This window comes from Perca fluviatilis, chromosome 7 (genome assembly GCF_010015445.1).
Source record: "Perca fluviatilis chromosome 7, GENO_Pfluv_1.0, whole genome shotgun sequence".
NCBI lineage: Eukaryota > Metazoa > Chordata > Actinopteri > Perciformes > Percidae > Perca > Perca fluviatilis.
In genome coordinates this window covers 21,747,930-21,767,878 of record NC_053118.1, presented here as the reverse complement: position 1 = coordinate 21,767,878, position 19,949 = coordinate 21,747,930, and the positions used below count along the sequence as shown (strand labels likewise).

General features: G+C 40.6%; 3 protein-coding genes across 7 annotated transcripts; 2 read left to right on the top strand and 1 right to left on the bottom strand.

Moving 5' to 3' along the window:
* Positions 1 to 25: 25 nt before the first annotated feature.
* Positions 26 to 3,404, bottom strand: c7h1orf43 (chromosome 7 C1orf43 homolog). 2 transcript variants are annotated; one of them, XM_039806487.1, is made up of 7 exons: positions 3,112 to 3,404; positions 2,307 to 2,408; positions 2,019 to 2,127; positions 1,869 to 1,922; positions 1,613 to 1,779; positions 1,125 to 1,183; positions 26 to 1,014 (listed from the first exon to the last, which is right to left on the bottom strand). In XM_039806487.1, the coding sequence occupies exons 1-7, from the start codon at positions 3,172 to 3,174 to the stop codon at positions 792 to 794; spliced, it is 777 nt and encodes a 258-aa protein (XP_039662421.1). In that variant the 5' UTR covers positions 3,175 to 3,404; the 3' UTR covers positions 26 to 791. The 2 variants fall into 2 exon arrangements, with proteins under 2 accessions (XP_039662421.1, XP_039662422.1); XM_039806488.1 differs by lacking the exon at positions 3,112 to 3,404 and adding an exon at positions 2,591 to 2,646.
* si:dkey-92i15.4 lies at positions 2,693 to 14,632 on the top strand. 3 transcript variants are annotated; one of them, XM_039806479.1, is made up of 8 exons: positions 2,693 to 2,737; positions 5,210 to 5,355; positions 7,542 to 10,482; positions 10,577 to 10,772; positions 10,936 to 11,034; positions 11,127 to 11,376; positions 11,486 to 11,602; positions 12,543 to 14,632. In XM_039806479.1, exons 3-8 carry the CDS (start codon positions 7,907 to 7,909, stop codon positions 12,704 to 12,706), a joined length of 3,402 nt encoding a protein of 1,133 aa, XP_039662413.1. In that variant the 5' UTR covers positions 2,693 to 2,737; positions 5,210 to 5,355; positions 7,542 to 7,906; the 3' UTR covers positions 12,707 to 14,632. The 3 variants fall into 3 exon arrangements, with proteins under 3 accessions (XP_039662413.1, XP_039662414.1, XP_039662415.1); XM_039806480.1 differs by lacking the exon at positions 2,693 to 2,737 and adding an exon at positions 5,022 to 5,122; XM_039806481.1 differs by lacking the exons at positions 2,693 to 2,737; positions 5,210 to 5,355 and adding an exon at positions 6,055 to 6,376.
* On the top strand, positions 14,081 to 19,007 carry aqp10a (aquaporin 10a). 2 transcript variants are annotated; one of them, XM_039806485.1, is made up of 7 exons: positions 14,081 to 14,185; positions 15,790 to 15,916; positions 16,302 to 16,439; positions 16,578 to 16,696; positions 16,782 to 16,999; positions 18,422 to 18,480; positions 18,759 to 19,007. In XM_039806485.1, exons 1-7 carry the CDS (start codon positions 14,102 to 14,104, stop codon positions 18,833 to 18,835), a joined length of 822 nt encoding a protein of 273 aa, XP_039662419.1. In that variant the 5' UTR covers positions 14,081 to 14,101; the 3' UTR covers positions 18,836 to 19,007. The 2 variants fall into 2 exon arrangements, with proteins under 2 accessions (XP_039662419.1, XP_039662418.1); XM_039806484.1 differs by having other exon boundaries at positions 18,422 to 19,007.
* Positions 19,008 to 19,949: the final 942 nt, after the last annotated feature.

The following is a 19,949-nucleotide window of genomic DNA, read 5'->3' as shown; positions in this document are numbered from 1 at the left end:
CACACTAGAAATCAGAACATTGTGAAACATTTTGACAGTACGTCACAGTTTTATTTGGATGGATACTTGTACAATAAGCACCAAAGAAAATAAAATGATTCAAGCATGGACATCACATGCTTCACTGGGAACCCTGACTACTAAAGTCCAGAAAGAGACTTCCCCTGATGCAACATTCAGAATGCATTAATGCACTGGAATACTGTTACTGTTACATTGCACTGAGAGAACGATTAAATCAAAAAAGCACTTAATCATCAAAATTCATTAAATCAAGTATGGCTTCTGTAAGACAAACATTTAAGGCTTAAAAAAAGACATACATACATGTAAACATAAGTGACATAACCAGTGTGTTTTTCCACCATTAATACTTGTTTTCTCTACAAACTTTAACTATTAGCGTGTTTAAATACAGTCTGTTAATTCTAACAAGTTTGCATAGGACTTTACACTGCAATAAATATGATTGTCTTATGTCATTGCATAGCCATGTGACTCTGGTTTTGTTTTGGTCAAATCAACCCTACTTATTATAGTCACTTTTCTACCTAATTATAGCACTCAAACATGCATTTATACAGGATATATGCATAAGCTACACTTAGGTAAAGAGCACTGAGTCTGATATGCATTATACTGTAAACCAGGCAATATGTGTTAATACATGAAGGCAGTTTTTCATTTCACTCGTAACTATCTGGCGACAGTGACCCGTTGTCCATAGGCACTTTAATTACTGGCAGCACTACTTGTCTTTGAACTTTCTTTTGGATGGGCATCACAAGTTTTCAGAAGGAGCTGTCCAGAGTGTTGTAGTTGTCTTTGAAGTTCTTCAACTCCAGGAAGTGTCCGGGCCGCTTGCTACGCTGCTGCATTGAAGATGTGAGGTAGGTGGTTTGGGTGGGGGAGGAGGAGGAGCTTGCAAGCTCCGTGGTGCTGGTCAGGTCTTTGGCTGCAGACTGGTGGTACTGGCTCGGAGTGCTGCTGCTGCTGCTGCTGTGGGACTTGACGCTGAAACAGTGAAGGGAGAAACATTGTTGCATAATTAACATTCCACGATGGGATTAGCAACAAAGGAAAGCTGTAAGGGAGCACTGTGAGAAAAGGTTGCGTTTACTCACACAGATGCCAGTTCAGTTAGAGCTTCCTGGTATTTCAAAAATTCTGCTTCCCCAAAAGCCTACAGACAAAAGCAGGAGCCAAAGACAGGACATTAGTACATTTACACAGTATATAGTACACACCATGATGGGCTATACGGTAAAAAGGAAAACCATGCTAATCATAAGAATATTATATAAATAAGTAACAATTTACAACAGTGTAATGTACAGTAAACCACAGAACATGCATTATAATGTAAACCATTACATATGTGCAATCATGTGTGCCATATGTAAATGGATGTTCGTACGTATATGATGTTATCCACGTTTTAAACTCAATGTTCTTGTTATTGATTTAGACAAGAACTGTGTAACACAATACCACAATATCGTCAGGTCAAGTCAACTTCATTTGAGTTTAACTTTGTGTTTAACTTTACTCTTTAAACACATGATGAATATGTGTTTAAAGAGATGTTACAAATGCACACAGAGACACTGACCTCAGCCCCGTGACGTGCTTTGTTGTACCCATCCAGCACTTTGTCGATGATCGAGCTCAGACTGTCTCGGAACACACAGTGGGAGTTTCGTAGATGTAGAAGCCAGGTCCGAAGTCTTTTACCCGTCACAGCGGTGGATGTGCCACCCAGTTCACGGAAAGGAAGATCTGTTGACAGACAGTGCAGGTGGTATTGCAACAGTCTGTCATGAAAACAAAACAAAACTGTGACTAACATCAGTGACAGCAAAGCTTACCAGTGTCTCTGATGGCATCCAGTGCTCTCATCCTGTACAGGTAGTCATGTGAACCTGCAAGAGACACACAGATTCCTCTGTACAACTGCAGAAAAACTACTCACGTAGATAGTTTCAGGACTGGTGTGTGTGTGTGTGTTCCTCTCTAACCAGACTGTTCTTTGTGTTTTAGCCGGTCATCATCTGGGGAGAGCAGACGAGGCTCAAAGTGGATTTTCTGGACCTGGCACAGTTTGGCTTCAATTTCTTGTCTCAGCTCCTACAGCACACACACACACACACACACACACACACACACACACACACACACACACACACACACACACACACACACACACACACACACACACACACACACACACACAAGAAACTGCTATAGTTAACAAGCAAAACACTGCACAGCATCACACTTCTGGTTCATTATGGTGCATGTGTTACCTTAGGAGCATTGTGGCCAAGGGGAACATGTGGTCCTCTCCGAGACTTCATGGCAAATCGCATAATTTGTCTTTTGACGAAGATAAACAGCAAAACAAACACCTACCATAGAGGAAAGTCAAGAGTTAGTAGATTCTTTTAGAACCCTTTTTAAGCGTAGTGAACATGATGCCAGTGGATCATAAACAGAACCAAACAAACAAATACACAATAAATGTGTGAATATGTAAATAATTAAATATATTAATAAAAATACAAAACATCATATTAAACTTAATGCATACTGTTGTAGCCAATTTAGACTTGTGCTGCGTGTGTGCGTGCGTGCGTGTGTGTGTGTGTATATGTCGTCGGACACTACGTCACCTGCGCACCTGTGTGTATGTGTGCTAATTACCGCACTCACAGAGGTTAGAAAGAGGAAATCACAGGTAAGCGGCGCGAGGGCATTAGGATCTGGGAAGCCACACTGTTTTTCCAACCGTAGCTGTGTGCGTGTGATACTCTGTGTTTTGGTCTAGTATGATTGTTCTTGTAGGTGTTTCAAACGCATTCATAAATAAAGTGTTAAACTCAGATTTCATGGCGGACCTTAGTTAGGATTTAGTTTTTGCACTTTTTATGCAAGGACATCATGTTGTGTTTATTGGTAAGAATTAAGCCAGTTTGGCTCTTTGACATGTTTGTAAAGGCTACATGAACTGTTGTGAAAATTAAGCCAGCAAAATACGACATTAAGATTGTTGTCATCTTGAGATTTAACTTAAACACTGTTACACACAGTTACAAAGTGAAACCGACTCACCAGACTACCGAAGGCCATTACAAGCACCACGTTAACGCTCGAGAGAAGAGAATCACTCCGCATTTTGAAATGGTTAAACTTAACCAAACGTTAGCTAAACAAAGCTAAATGACGGAAAGTACGTCCAACACTTGGCATTTGAAAGGCATACTGTTTCATTTAATTGCTCGTTTTTAAAACACATGAAGCTAACGTTAAACGAAAGACCTACAACAGGGAAGTAAAAGAAGGTAAAGTACTCTCCGTTGTTACATTTCGCTAACCGCCCGGTTTGTTGATTTCCGGGGTGGTCACGTGACTGGTACAGGCAGGGTGACGTGTTGTTTTTTTTAAATTGTTCATTTATTCACAATATAGGAATACAAACAAACAAGACACAATCACAAATCCATCTAAATCCATCTCGGGTAGAGCAGCATATAAAACAAAACCTAGGAGCTTATACCTTACAAAACAACAAAGAATGATATAAAAGAAAATAAATAAAAAATAAATAAAGAGAAGGAGCTATCTCAAATTAAATTAAAAGTTTCAAATAAATAAATAAATTCAAGGGCTTGTTTATCTTTAACCTGTTTCAATGACTTGCACAAAAGATTAAGCTCATTCTTCCAATGAATAAGGGTTTGGTCTTAAAGTATCTACATTTATGTATAAAATGTTTTCCTAGCAGCACCAAGTTGTTGAGAACAAAATCTACCTTCTTATCTCCAACAAAAACACCAAACTTTATATTCTTCACTGTCAGAGGTGGTATCTCAATTTCCCTGGTATGTAACCAGCTCTGCAGCTCTCTCCAAAAGGATTGCACCGACTCAAATAGAAAAAATACATGTTCTAAATTCTCAATTTCTTTTTCACAAAAAACACAGTTATTAGTATCAAAATTGAATCTCAGTCTTAAAAATTCGTTTGTTGGGTAGATTTCATTTAAAATTTTAAAGTTGACCTCTTTTACCTTTAGGAGAAGAGAAAATGAGATATAACTTTTCCTTATTTTCTTAACCTCTCCATCCCCAAATTCTTTCATTATATATTGTCTTTTAACTGGATTGGGATAATATTCCTTTCTAATAACTTTGTTGGGACATTTATAATCACATAAATCAATTCCTTGGATGCAGAGCTGCCTTGGACCAGGAGAAACTTTGGAGTACCTCATGTCTTCTCTCACCATGGATTTCAGAGACATTGGTATAGCTTTCAACCATCTATCATAACGCTTGACATTGCATTGAAGTTGATATTTCTCACAAAACTCCTCGTGCTGTAACGAGTCCATTACTGTCCATAAAATGAGCAATTGCCCAGATTCCCTTGGATTTCCATTCCTCCATGTACACAGATTTTCTGCTTATCGATATCTATCTATTATTCCAAACTGGAGTATTAGGAGGTGTGAAATTATGTTTGTAGATTAACTTCCAATAGAAAAGGACCTGCTAATGAAAATATTAAATTGGTGACAGTAAACCAAAAGGACTGCCTATTATTAATAAAAGATCTTAACCATTTCAATTTCAAGACACCATTGGCAGGGTGACGTTTATGTCTGACGTTAACTCTGGTCTCTTCTGCCATCTGCTGTTGAAAATGACTTCACAACAAACTAAAACACCCCAATGAAAATAAAGGCCAGTGAATTCTGTAGTTTCCAGCTCCAACAGTCACACAAACACAAAGTTATAGACCATTAAATAATTTAGTTCTCAAATTCTTCACATTCTTGCTGTTTATTTTTGTTTGCTTGACACTGAATTGCGTGCAGACTATTTATATCCACTAGACCTACTGATTATGGCCTTCTGAGTTATACACCCTAAAGAGTGAATTTACATAACCAGTGCATCTGAGTGAGCGGGACAGTGATTTGCATCAATCCTGCAGAGACACTGGGTGCCATTCTTCTGTCAGGAACAAGGGGTTGGTGTCTGTGGAGTCGCACTGGAGCTATTTACCTCTACACACAGACTCTCTGTCCTAAGACGACCATGCAACCTACCAGCCCTCTGTCTGTATTTCTGTATGATCATTAAGGTCCTAAGACTTGGCCTATACAATCAATGTGTCTGACTCAGTCTGCTTTCACTTTTGACAGGAACCCAGAGATGTTAAGAAGTCCCTTATTTAGTGCTGCAGCATGGTGAAGTAACCACAGTTTCCGCTGTCTCAACGGATGGCAGTAGCAGGTGCATGCAAAAAAGCAGCAGTAAGAACGTGAGCCTCTAAATGACAACTGAAACTGTAAGTACTGGTGTTTAGTTTTTAAATGTTACATATCTATGTCTGCTTGCTCCTTATGCATCTGTGACTCAAAGCCTGTTTATTCACCTTCCCACTCTGCAGAATCCAGTTTTTGCTTCAACAATGCTTCTTTTTCTTCTTCTGTGTGGAAAAAACTTATCAGCAATATCAGGTTTTGTTTCTCCTTCAGTCATTCAGACATTACAGTCCCACAGATTCTCAACAAGTGTGTCTGCAATTGAGTTCTGTTTTGTTGAACATACAGTATGTCATACGAGTGTACTTTTAACAATATTACATAATCCCTGCTGGTATTTCTGGCTCAACATGAGCTCTTTGTGGTCTCTGGTCCCAATTAAAGGTGCTCTGTTATTATGTATTTTGATACCTGCTCAGTCCAGATGATTAAACTTTTGTTTGCCTTGAGGTGGGGTGATATTATAAGCTTGTGCTGGGAAATGTCATTCTTGTTCCGTTACACACAATTATCTGAACTGTATCTCTTCTCCCTTGAGCTATGAAATGTTGATGTGAGAGGGAGTTTGAAGTGTCAGTGTCTGTGTGTGTGTGTGTGTGTGTGTGTGTGTGTGTGTGTGTGTGTGTGTGTGCGTGCATGTGTGCGCACGCTTGTGTGTGTGTGTGTGTGTGTGTGTGTGTGTGTGTGTGTGTGTGTGTGTGTGTGTGTGTGTGTGTGTGTGCGCACTCCCTGTTGAGCCATTTAGTGGGTGACACATTGAGCTGCAGTCAGGAATGCTACCCTGTGAGAAGAGAAAAAGAGGGAGAAACAACAATGGCAGGGGGAGGAGAGAGAGAGAAACAGACAGAGAAAGAGAGAGAGAGAGAGAGGAAGAAGAGAGGATAAACCAGTGTTGCAGGTTTGCGTCACTGTACACACTCCATCATGCAAAGCTGATGGAAAGAGAAGACAGAGAGAGAGAGGAGTTAGTCGCTGATGTCATTACATAGCGCTACCTTCATTATAAACCTGTGTCAACACGGTGGTTCTTCACTCCTAGATAAGGTAAGGCACATGTGTTTGTGAATGTTTGATTCATAAGCTAATTTGTATGTATGTATGTATGTATGTATGTATGTATGTGAGTGAGTAAATTTGTGTTTTTTGTTTGATGTCTGGGTGCATTTGTGTCTTTCTTGCTGTTCAATCCAAATTTAAAGTAAACAGTGCAGTGTTGCCCAGGTTACCCAGATGGGAGGCTTTGTGACCTAGCAGAACAGGTGTTTCTGTAAACTGACACTCAGGCTCACTTGCATTGGAAAGAACCACAGAGAATGTCGCCCAAAGTTACCCGCTTTAACCTAGACAGCTTCATATATTTAGTCAGGCAGTGCTTATCTGATTCTTTTGTCCTATTGTATTTGTACAGTAGATCAATGGCTGTTTAGTGTCAATAGAGATGATTGGATCCTAAATCTGACTTGACTAATGATCAGAAATGCTTCCACTGGCTTTACTGACAATGCCTGTTGTGTATGGCTGTGAACTCCCTGATATCCCTGATGAGCCATTGTCCATCAGTAATTCAATCTATCTCTCAACAGGCTCTATGTAAATCAAAATGATTGTTTCCTGATCTTTGTCCATCTTATCTGATCAATCCACTGTTACATGGTTTAAGTTAGTCTCCCTTTGGTTCTCTATGGGACCGATACGCGTTGCACAGAGACTAATTGTGTTACTTTAATACATTGTTTTGCTGGGTGGATTGCAGTTAGGTGAGTTTTTCCAGTTTTTGGTTCAGGTTTTGCTGACGCTGACAGGTAGTCATGACTATGTTGCTTGTGTAAACAGCCGTTATGATATGTGTGTACAAGAAAGTGCACTATTCTGTGAATGGGCTCATTGAGTCAATGTGAGGGGAATGTCAGAAGGGAAGGGGCGTGTTGCAAAATGGCATAACTGACAGGAGTGAGGATACTGTACTGTTTTTGGTTCTCTGGCCCTCATGCTCTCTCTTTTGTTCTATGTTTTCTTCTAATCATTTTCATATCTTCTCCATTCTGTCCACTTTAAACTTCTCTGTAATGTGTTTTGTTCACTGTCCTCAACCTCTCTATGATTCTGTTTGACCATTTCGAGGAGCCAGAGAGTCCACAATCCACAAATCACAACATTCCAGCCCAATCCATTCTCAGGATGGAAATATGTACATTTTTATGCTTGGCAGGCAATTCAGTTTCCTGAAGTCGTGCTGGGGGGACCGAAGACTCCAAGGGACAGAACGACAAAAGATCAAGGAGAGGATCCCAGAGGAGTCATCTCATCCAGACCACAAAACAGAATCATCAGGAGCATCGCTGAAATATCAAACTTTCCAATGCAGGATTTGTTTCTGTGCAAGAAACTATTGAGAGGGCTGTAATTGTTTCCACTGTGTCACTGCTTTTCACACACAGCTGCAGACAAACTTTCTTCCAGATTGCAGTCTAAAGGAGTTGCTTGGAATCGCTTAAATATCAAGTTCACTCTTCTGCTCTCTTTTTGGGATTTGGCACTTGACAGCAGGTCATTAACTTTGTTTATTCTCAGAAAATGGACACCATGTTCCCTACTCCAGTGAGTGAGTACAACAAGCAGAGGACAGGAGCACGCTTCACTGTCCGCTCAGCAAACTCGCCCTCTTACAGTCTCACTCGCAGGCCAGGTGTTAGGAAACCCAGATGTTTTTTGGAGGAGGAGAGGGAGAGCACTGAAGAAGTCAGTGAGAAAGAGAGATATGGTACACACACTGGCACAAATGGTACAAACAAGGAGGAGGATCGCCCGGTCACTGGTTATCACAGCAGGACTGGGTGTCACAGCAGTGTCAAAGGTCAGTGTGAGGAGAAGGAATCATCAGGCCATAAAATGTCTACCAAGCTGAACCAGAATGGCACAGCAGACAAAACTATCACAGAGTTGGACACTGACAGAAGTAGAAACTGTAACCCTGCATCTGAAAGCCAGGGCAGGACAGACTGGAGGAGACATAACCTGTCAAGTAGAAGTAAGAGTTTAGATAGGAGGACAGGGGTATCAAGCCCTGATCGGGGCAACATTTCTGACATGTTCGTGTTATCAACCAAACGAGGCTCGGATGAAAGAAGGATTGGAGTTGAAGGCGCGAGGGGCAGGGTGATGCCTTCAATACAGGCATATAACTCTGAGGTCACAAGTAATGTTCGAGAGAGGAGCCCAGTGAAGAACACGAGTCAGACTTTGGACACGGCCAGTAAGGGTCATTCTCTCCCCACTAGGTTGAGGTCCCTGTCTGGACCTGGCTCTGGTGTCAGAGGGACATCTACTTTGTTTGGGCCTAAAGGAGGTCAGAGTATAATGGAGCGGATTGAGAGACTCTATGGTAAAATGGAGGATTGCAGCAAAATTAGCGACTTCTCTGCCCCAGTGACATCCCATTACCGAGAAACAACCACAGACATCCTCATCTCGCCACAGCAGAGCTCGTATGAGAGGGAATCGGGGGAAACCTTCCCCAGGCGTTTCTCATCAGGGGAGAAAAGTAGCCTCATTCCAGTGCAAAGCAGGAAGTCCTTCACCTGGACACAAAAAGACACTTCTGAGACTTCCCTCTCTCCAGGGACAAGCAGGACCAGGGACAGATTGTCAGGGGTTCAGTGGCAAGGAAAGATCCTGGGCAGGTATTCAGAAGAAGGGGGGGTCAACTGGGGTAGAGGGTCAGAGGAAATGGGCACAAGGTCTCTGGATAGAGCAAGGAGCAGGTTCTCTGTAGCAGCTAAGACACAATCTGCAAGGGCTGCAAAAGGAATTAATGCACCTCCACAGTCAAACACTTTCTTAGAAGAAGAGAGATCAGTTTCTTTGAACAATTTGTCTGGTTTGAGAGAGAGAAGAGTAAGTGGCACCCTGGGTGGGGTGAAGGGCGAGACAAATGGAATAACGGGGACATTGAGAAAAAGAACTGGGTGGCTTGAAGAAGAGAGAGATGATGGCGCAAAAGAAAATAACAAATTAAAGAATAACAGCAATTATGAAGATGTGTTTGAGTCAAACCCACAGAAAATCACGATGAAACCAGTAGAGAAGAAGGGGTTGCCAGCCGCCTCTGCAGCCAGTGTGAGAAATAAGATCAACCAGTTTGAGGCTCTCACACAGAGAGTCCAGGGTTTGGCTACAGGACAGATCCTGATGCCAAGACGGGCTTTTTCTGTGCCAACACAACTCAGTTGTGCTCATGATGGAGTGAAAAAGAGCGGGTCAGCAAAAGCGATAGGTGGATTGAGATACAAGTGGGAGGGATTAAAAGAGGGAGAGGAGGCAGGTGATGAAGCCGAGGAGACGGGTACAGGAGCAAGAAAGAAGCTTGTGTCAGATAGGTCTCTGTCGGTGGATGAGGTTGGACTAAGATTAGGGAGGAAAGAGAGAGAAGGAAATGTTTTGGTTGAGAATGAAGAGAAAGAAACATACAGCGGTAACAATTGTGCTGAAGATTTTGGTAAATATTCCAGACTCAAAAGTACACTACAAATACCGCTATATGGAGGAGCTCAAAGACAACGCAGAAACTTTTACATAGATGAGACAGATTTCTACAAAACCTCCAGCCCTGAGGAGGCAAGCGAGACACCGCAACCCTCACTACTGTTCGACTCCTGTGACACTTCCGCTGGTGTGCAGAAATCAACATCCCCTAGAGTTACTTCACCTGTTAGTGATGAAGACAAGACTCCAACAAACTCTTCAAACCACTCGCCCTTTCTTTCGCCTACCACAGCGAACGCCCTTCCCTTTGCAGAAAGTGGAAATGAAAGTACCTCTGTCCTCACACAAGCAGCCAAAACTCCCGAACGAGATTCCCCTCCTCACCTTCGTCCCCTCGCTACCTTGTCCCACAGCAACCTCCCTGACCTCATCTCTCCAGATGTCAATACAGTCAATCCACATGGGAAGAAACAGGTGTTGGATGCTTGGGTAGCTGGCTGGAACACAGAGATTAAGGTCTGTAATGATGATGAAGATGATCATGAGGAGGATGATGATGAAAGTACACAGAGGGATGAGGATTCAAACTATGATTCCGACTCTGGAGAGTCCTCGCTGACCATCACTAGTAACATGAGCCAGTCTGATCACAAGAGCTTCTGCGTCAGGTGGGTACTGTTTATATATTATCACATTTCTGGTTTCCTGAAGGTATTCCTTTCAACAAGTTATCAGATTTGTTCTTGTCTTTCTTCCCTATAGTCTTTCAGATCTGTGTAACTTTGCTGGAGTTGAGAATGAGTCTGAGAATGACAGCGATGAGTGGCAATATACAAGCAATCGGACAACCTCGCTGAGCTCAGACATGTCGGCTCTGTCCTGTGTGTCAGTGATGCCCAGCGAGGAGCTGGACAGGCTGCTGGAGGATGTCAGGAGTGTTGGGGACAGCACCCTGCAGGTACAAACAGCTGCATCAGTAACCTTTTGTGATTTTGAGACAATCTTATCATTACCATGAATTATGTCACTTTTCGTACAAACCACAACATCAGTGATACACAGTCCAAAAAGTGTGCATCTCCAACTTCTTTCTCATTCTCTCTGCCTACCTTTTTTTGCAGGACTATGACGATGTGCACGTGGTGGTTCTCCATAAGGACATAGGAGTGGGACTGGGCTTCAGTCTGGCGGGAGGCGTGGACCAGAACAAGCCAGTCACTGTGAGGAAACATCCCTTTCTGCTTTCTCCTAAAAAATATTTAAATGCATTGTCCTCAGTCTCTTCATTTGTCTTACGGTGTGTTCTTCTCAGGTTCACAAGGTGTTTCACTCAGGTGTTGCAGCCCAGGAAGGCTCCATAAGGGAAGGGGACCAGGTCCTGTCAATCAACGGCACGGCACTGTGCAGCTACGCCCACTGGGAGGCCCTGAGGGTCCTGAGGAGAACAAAGACTCGGGAGATGGGGGTGGTGGTCCTGAGGAGGGGAGTGAATAGCATTGTCTGTAAGAGGGGAGCGCAGACAAATAATCAGGGACCAACGCAGACCGAGTTCACTGAGACAGGTGAGAAGTCTTACTTTACCAGAGTTCTGAAATACATTTGTTCTAAAGCTGCAGCAGTTCAAAGTGAGACACTTTATTTGCGTCTTTTCTGCTTTTGCTGCTCTCTCAGGTCGGCTTCTGTGTGTGCATCTGGAGAAGAACAGCAGGGATCTGGGTTTCAGCCTGGAGGGAGGTGTAGACTCCAATCTGGGGAACAGACCACTTACTGTACAGAAGATCTTCCAGGGTGAGAACTCAAGCTCAGTATCACAGATCTCCTAAGAGAAATGCAGAGATTTAAATATCATATTGCCTCCCCTCAAAGAGTAGAACATACAATGTATTAGATGACCAAAGGTATATAAAAATCCAGCCACAGCTGCACAGCTTGCCAATACATCCCAAAGGATGGGGTTAAGATCAGGGCTCCCTGCAGGCCATACAACATCTTCCACTCCTAACTCAGAAAACCATGTTTATAGACCTCACTTGTACACAGGATCACAGTCCTCTTGAAATAGAAAACCACACAATTGTCTAAAAATATCCCTGTTTGCTGCTGCATTAAGTTTTTCTTAATCAGAGCCCAAATCATGGAACAAGCTTAGACCAAAAGTATGAGGACATATGTTGCTCTACAAATTGGAAATTAGCTGTTGAGGCTAAAGCTGCTCCTTTTACTGTACAGTTAATTAAGGGAGACTGTCCACGACATTATAAACTAATAAACTAAACTATCTTCTCAAACAAAGCAAAATGTATTAAATGTTTGATTTATTAAATTATTCAGGTTACTCTACTGCCAAATAAAATAGGGAAAGGAATTCATTGTAAAGTCAAGAGACTTTATCTGTTGTTGTTTCGGAGGGTTCAGTTTTTGAGGTTGATTGCCATCATCATGGGGCATCGGTCAGAGTAAGAGTAAGAGTAAGCCAGAGAGAAGTTCAGTCCATTCAATGAAGATTTATTTAACAGTGGTGATCCAGGTCTTTGTAAGTAGGCAGAAAAAAGGAAGACCAGTTTTGTTCACACATATTTAAACTTCATATTTGTTGCCACAATCGGAATTAATATCCTATATTCAAATACCATACACATTCTGCATTACCTTTTCATTTATTTACCGCTTGGAGTTGACCTCTCTTTCTGTACAGACATGTTTACTAAATCCATCCTTTCCCTTTCAGGAGGTCCTGTGGACAAGGTGTGTCCTGGTGATGAGGTCGAAGAGATTGGAGGTATGAGCGTGGTGGGGATGAGACGCCTGGAGGCCTGGACTCTGATCAGAAATCTGCCCTCTGGACCTGTGGACGTTGTGCTTCGTCGCCATCCTAAACATCTGGAAACATGACGATTGTTGAGGGGCTTTGCGCACAGTAAAGTTCAGTGACTGATGAAGGACAACAAACTAAAAGCCATCCATTGCCTGCAGTGGCTTAGAACTTGACATGAATTAAGTGAGCTATCTGGGCATATAATGCCATTAAACAATTCAACAATATGTAGTCATTATAACAATCCCTAAAGGAAATATAATCTTGGAGAAAAGGTTAAAAGTGTGTATTTTTCTCACTTTAGCTACAGGATTACATCTACCTCAAGGCCCGGGAAGTTTTTGTACTGGCCATATTAATGTTTAGTGTGCACTGATGGCTCATACATTTATCAAGTCAACCAACCTTTAAAACAGATACTTTGGTCAGCTGAAAGCTAGTCATGTGGCGCCTGTGAATAAAACCACGTCGTAATATATTGTGAATAGAAGCTAACTACATTTAGCATTTATATTGCTTTTTAATAAATCCTAACTTAAAGTCATGCTTTTTATTCTTATGTCCCGCAGAGGGAGATAGTGTGTTATGAAATTATCCTGTATCCAGTTGGCAGAAAAAGCCTTGGTGACAAAACTTTGAAGTGGGGTAAAGATACCTGTCCTTATACATTACTAGCAGTGATATTCCTGAAAAGTAGATGTTATAAGATAAGGTGTCACTAGCTGTAGATGTCACCACGCACTATGTCAAGGTTTATGTTGTGGAGAGATAGTCATAACTTCACTTCAAACTCAAAAGATATCCTATGGTACCAGTCTGTTAATAGCAGTGGAAATGACAGAAATCTAAGCATTCTCACCAGTGAGGATGTGCGACTGACTTGTGCCAAACAGTCTTCATATCTTATCTGATATCAACATATTTCGTGCAACAGTAATATGTCCCTGAAAGTTATCAGCAATAACACGGTTCTTTACTCCTACACAGCAATTATTTGGGTTATATAATCCATTAGTAGTCCAGAGTTCAGTGAAGAGGGGTTACTTTATGAAGAAACATAGGGATGAATAAGCACAGATAACATCTGTAACTGGTGTCTGGTGGAAAGTACTGTAGATGGGTTTCTGCGAGAGGTTTCTGCTGTATATATATTCTGTGACTTATTGGTCTCTGTTAGTGTGTTGTCAACACATAATCTGACTATTTATGGCCTCCATTCATATAACCTCTAACTGCTGAAGCACATACCCTCTCTGCACCAGCCAATCCTCAGGTATCACTACCCAATAAATGGGTAATACTGTTTAACCAGCTGTGGAAAAAGAGAAGGCAGAGAAGTGTAAGGGATGCAGTGCACAGGTCTTTAGATGTTCAGGTGGAAGTTGTGACAAAAACCTTTTAAGCACAGCTGGTGTGTCTGACAACAGAGACAGAGCTCAGTGTGAGATGAGAAGAAGGATTTAACTCGAACAATGTTGAACCGACGTGTCGGGAGAGTGAGGAATGCCCTGGTGCGAGAGTGCATGGCTGAGTTCTTGGGAACTTTTGTGTTGCTGGTAAGTGACACCCAGGCTTTTGGATTATTGTTATTTTTAAGCAATTGTCTAATTTTATTTATCAATAAGGTCCACGTTGTTTGAGTATTTGGAGTTTTTTTAAATCCCTGAATAAACATTTAATACACAAAAAGACAGACAGGTGAATGTATGGTTGAATACATAAACTTGAACAATTCCTCAATGTCCTTATACAATTTTCTCTCACAATCAAATAGCTTCAATTTCATTTGCGATGTGATCTTATTTATTTATTTTATGCTATTTGTTCTTAGTTTTGAGTACATTGGACATGTGAGTAATATAGGTTGTATGTTCCTTAAATTTTACTGACCAATGGCAATATTAGCATCATATGAAAACTCCTATTGTCATTGTATTTGTAAATCTGCTCCAAAGCTTGAACTGAAGTGCATATTCTTTTCCATAAATCAAACAAAATGCAAAGATTTTTTTGTTTTTGTTTTATTTTTATTTTATTATGTGCAGGCAGCTTTCAATAAATAGCAAATGTAAATTATTTAAATTCTTCCTAGAATCAATGTGATATTTAGGTGATATTTACACAATGTTCCTGGTATAAGTATGTGTAGTGAGCATATTATTACACACTATTTACTATTCTGATTTAGTCTAAAAGAGAAAGTAATGTATTCAAAACATTACTGAACTAATAAGCAATATATGTAAAATGATGTACATAAATTGACATAATTCATACAGTTAATTGTCATGATTCATGTTGAATTTGCATGATTATCCCAACAGGTCTTTCACGTGTCATCATTTCCACCAAACTACTGATTTTTTTTGCACAGTCAGGCTCCTGCAAACGACTCACCCATATTTGTCAGCTTGCTCACTTGGGTCTAATATGTTAAATTGTCCCATGCATCCAGCTTAAGACCCGAGTTGATCGATCTTTACAGTCCTGAACTATGAAATGCTCTGCCTCCACCCTGTTGTTTCTGTGGATTATTTTAAAAATAAGATAAAGACACACCTGTTTAGATAGGCGTTTGGTTGGCTAGTCTGCACCTGATCTGCCCTTTCAACATTATCGTGTAATACTGATTGTGTATCGTGTTCTTACTCTGCATTGTATTTCTTGTGTTTGCCCCTGTAAAGCACTTTGTGACTTATGTCTGTGAAAAGCGCTTTATAAAAACATTTCACTTACTTACTGTTGCCTAAAAACTTGAATGGCCTTGGCATTTACATGAATTATTATGACACCATTAAAGTGAAGTCGAATAACCTGTAATAAATACATAATTAAATGTTGATCAGTAGTCAGAGTCAGAATGCTTGTTATGTGGCAATTTAGATAAGAAGTGGATAGTTTATTTACAGAGTTCATGAGAAGCTATAAATCACATTTAAACAAGCGTTTTTTCCGTGATAACTGATATGTTTGTTTGACCTATAAATAATGAGTCCCTAAGAAAGCAATAAGAGATTACAAAATGTGCACATGTATTTTTTTCCTATACATGGAAGGATTTTTTTCTTGTTCCCCAGAAGTTAAAAATGTTTCTCTTTACTTTTCATGCCTTCTATGGGTTTTCTCCCACTCACTCTGTCCCCTTTTATCTGCCGTGAAGCTCTTTGGCTGCTCTGCTGCAGCGCAAGTAAAGACAAGCAGAGAGACTAAAGGCCAGTTCCTGTCAGTCAATTTGGCCTTCTCCGTGGGTGTGATGTCAGCTATGTACCTCACCAAGAACATCTCAGGTAAATGAAATGGACTCTTACTTTACCCATGATATGATCTTTTAACTCTTAATATAGTCTTTGAAAGATAAACATACAGTAAAATACAGCAGCAGTATTCAGTTTTCTGCCTCATCACACTCTGAGTTTAGACTTGTCCGTTACTGCAGTGATTCACTGATCTGAGCACTCCAGATTTATCACACTAATATCGGGCACTGTTGAAAAAGAGGTGCCTCGTCCATATTTTTCCAAGGTCTTCACTCTGACAGATCTCTACCAGCTGACACACTGCATGGCTACAAATAATCTGAGATTTAATCACCTTTAAATCTCTCTCGCTGTAATTCACTTCTGTCTTCCTCCTTCTTGTCTTCTGCTCCCTTCATCTTCTTTGTCTTTGTAGGTGCTCATTTCAATCCAGCGGTGACTCTGAGTTTCTGTGTGTTGGGCCAGGTCCCCTGGGGAAAGCTGGTGCCCTACTGCCTCTCCCAGGTGCTGGGGGCTTATCTGGCATCAGGGCTCGTCTACTTGGTCTACTATGGTTTGTCTGCCTGGCACTTCATCATTGACATACAGACAGGGTGATAAATTAAAGAAAACTTCTGACTATGAGTGGAGAAATATAATAAAAACAGAAGCTTTGTACACATTTGCTATATTCCCTCTGTTTCTGTCTCAGATGCCATAATGGAGTTTAGTGGAGGAGTATTGACTGTCTATGGCCCAAATGAGACCGCGTCTATATTTGCCACATATCCCTCAGAGTACATGACTTTGGGTAGAAGTTTCCTTGACCAGGTTAGTGGGGGGATTTGTGTAAACTTTAATTCTTACTTTAACAGCTGTTCCTTTTTTGAACTCATTTATTTACACATTTCATTAGGTAGTGGGCACTGGCATGCTGATGTTGTGCATACTGTCTTTGGAAGAAAAGAGGAACACCCCGGCTCCCTCAGAGCTGATTCCTGCTATAGTAGCAGTGATCGTCCTGGGGATCTCTATGTCAATGTCAGCCAACTGTGGTGCTGCAATAAACCCTGCTCGGGACCTGGGGCCACGCCTCTTAACACTGACTGCAGGCTGGGGCACTGAGGTCTTTACGTAAGTATCTTATCTCACATAAAGAGCGCATATGACAGCACTTAACACATACAACTTTCAAAGCTGATAACTCTAGAATGTACATTCATTATCAATACTTGAGCTGCTTGCTGATAAAGCTACACAATTCATTCAAACTGTTATAATGACATTTTGATTGTTTGCCATTTCACACCTTTCACCTTGTGTTTCTTAGAAAATGTGTCAGAGTTTATCAGCTGTTTTCTGCAGGATCAAAGGAACATAAAGTGTGCTTGTTTCAGAACATCTCATTAGTGTTTATTCCATGATGTGTGATCTGTGTGATCTGTGGCTCCACAGCTGTTTAATACACTTTGTGCTTGATCTAATCTATTTAAAGCTATAGTGTGTAATTTCTGTCGCCCCCATGAGGAATTCTAAGTAATGAGTGTGTCCACATGATACAAGCCTTATGTGATCTCTCTTTTTTTTTTAATGGCTGTTGAAAGTATTTTTTGATTTATGGAGTGATAAAAAGAGATATCCAAAAGTCCCTCAGTAAAAACCTTTGACTCGAATATGTCAACAAAATGAAACAAGAATTTTGTGCGTGGCTTTATCCAATGTTAAGATTTCTGTTCTATTCTGGAAATGTATGCAAATTATCACATATTTAATTAGATAATGCCTAATTTGCATATTTAAACATAAAATTTCAGAGAAGTTGTAATACAAAAAAATATTTTCTTATATGCAAGTAATCAACTTGGGAAGTCTGAAATCAGTTTGTTAAACATTTGACCCTATTCACCTGTAGTGTCTCCCCTTACATAATATATTCTAGCCCACTAGGGGGCAGAATAACTCCAAAACATACTGGAAAAACACACATCTCTGACATATGGCCTTATAAAGCTGTTATGAGTAACATGTTAAGAAATAATTGCATATACTTACACACACAGCAGATATAGAGCAACAATATAATCCCATCAGTGTTGTGTTTCTGGCTACCTGACAGGTGCAAGTCCAATATTCACTGTCGTTTAGTTAACTGCAAAAAATAGCAGCTTACTAATATTTGACTTTCATTAACAGCAAGTCAGTAATTTGTTCTGTAACTTTGTTTGGTGCCGGACAGGTAGTGTACAATATCTGAGTTTTTTTTGCTGAAAATGACTGCTTCTGCCTCTGGAAATGCAGTGACATTGAAACCATTAACTGTGCTGTAATGAAACCATTAACTGTGCCATAATGAAATCATTAACTATGCCATAAAACGAAACCATTGAGCTAAAAGAGGCAAAAAAGATCAGTAGAGCTGCAGAGTTGGGCAATAACTTTCTGCGGGTTCATCAGCAAACCCTTTCTCATTACACATTCAGTGTCAATATAAAAAAATATTGAAAAAAGCCGCTTTAAGTAAACTGTCATCTGAACTCCTTTTTTTCTGCTCTCCAGGTGTTACAACTACTGGTTCTGGGTGCCACTGGTGGCCCCACTTATTGGAGGTGTTATAGGTACTTTCATATATTTGTTCTTCATCCACTGGCACCTGCCTGACCCAGACCCTCCTGAGAGACTCTCCTCTCTCTCCACTATCAGTGACAAAATCAAGCAGCCCTGCACAATGTGGAACAATGGAGTAGAGTTAAAGGCTGCATGAAAATATGTTGTCATGAGTCAGTTTTAGACAGTAATCTGTTTGAGAAAGCAGAGTTTGAATACCTGAGTTTAGCCACTGTTAAGATGCATACATCTCTGGGAGAAATAAGGGACTGTTCGTTATTTATTTCAGGGGCCACCGGAAAAGTTTTGGGGTCTTTAGTCAAAATAGACCTGATCCTTCCTTCACCAGCAATACATTCCGGATGATCCTCCAAAATGATATGGACAAAAGGGATGACCCTCCCCAACAATTTATTGAGATTTTCTATACTGGTTTGCATTTGGCAAAGATGTACAGACATCCATTGTTTTCTTACAGCCATGACATATGTGGCTAAACCTCTGCTTTCTCATCTTATGCATCCCACTCCTCTGTTATGGTGGCCATTTCAGTAGATTTACTCACTAACATTGTTGTGGAAACACAATAAGCATGGAAACTAAATGTAAATCCACATTTCCTGCATTACTGCATTACTTCGAATACTAAGTTACTCCTCTAGTAAACTAGTATTCACATGCAATAAAACAATAAAACATTGAGACCACACTGCACTACAAAGCACACTGGGTAATAAGAAATTCAACACTGGTTGCTATTGACTCGTCACTAGGCTTCCTCAGTTTTAGCATAGGTAAAGCTGCCGGAGCTGAACATTATCCAAAACTCCATATCTCAGACGAGCGTCAATTTGGGAGCTTGCATGCTACCACTCCTTCCTTCTCAAATGCCTTGAAAAGGCTGTCGTTTGCACAATTTCGCAAATAATCAGGACCGAAAGGATATTTGAGTGGATAAATATGCACCAAACAAGCCACTTTGAAATGTTGCTGTTCTCATGAATACAAAAGTTGGATGACCCTCCCCCCATCGACAAAAATGGTCCATTCCATAAATACAGAACGGTCCCTAACCACTCAAAATGCCTTTGTATTACTTGAGTCAACTTCAAGGCTTTTTCTAAGTAGAATGAACCCTGTAACACATCAAAATTAAGTTGAGCTAACTAATACTACTGATATTACTAAAATTACTTTTCTTGCTAAATTGAACCTAATCACACATGTGAATGAACTACATTAAATGGAGTCCAGACTACAACCTGGTAAATAAATTATGCTGCATTGATTTCTATAAAAGTTTTGTTATTTCTATATCCCAAGCATTACATTTTGATTACTTTAATAGACTTTCCTGTCAAAAACAACAACAATCTCAAATTAAGAAGAACAAGATGGAAAGAGATTTGAGATTATAACATTTATTTAACTTCTACCAACCTACTGTTTCAAAGGTTTCACTTCTAACAATACAGTTGAT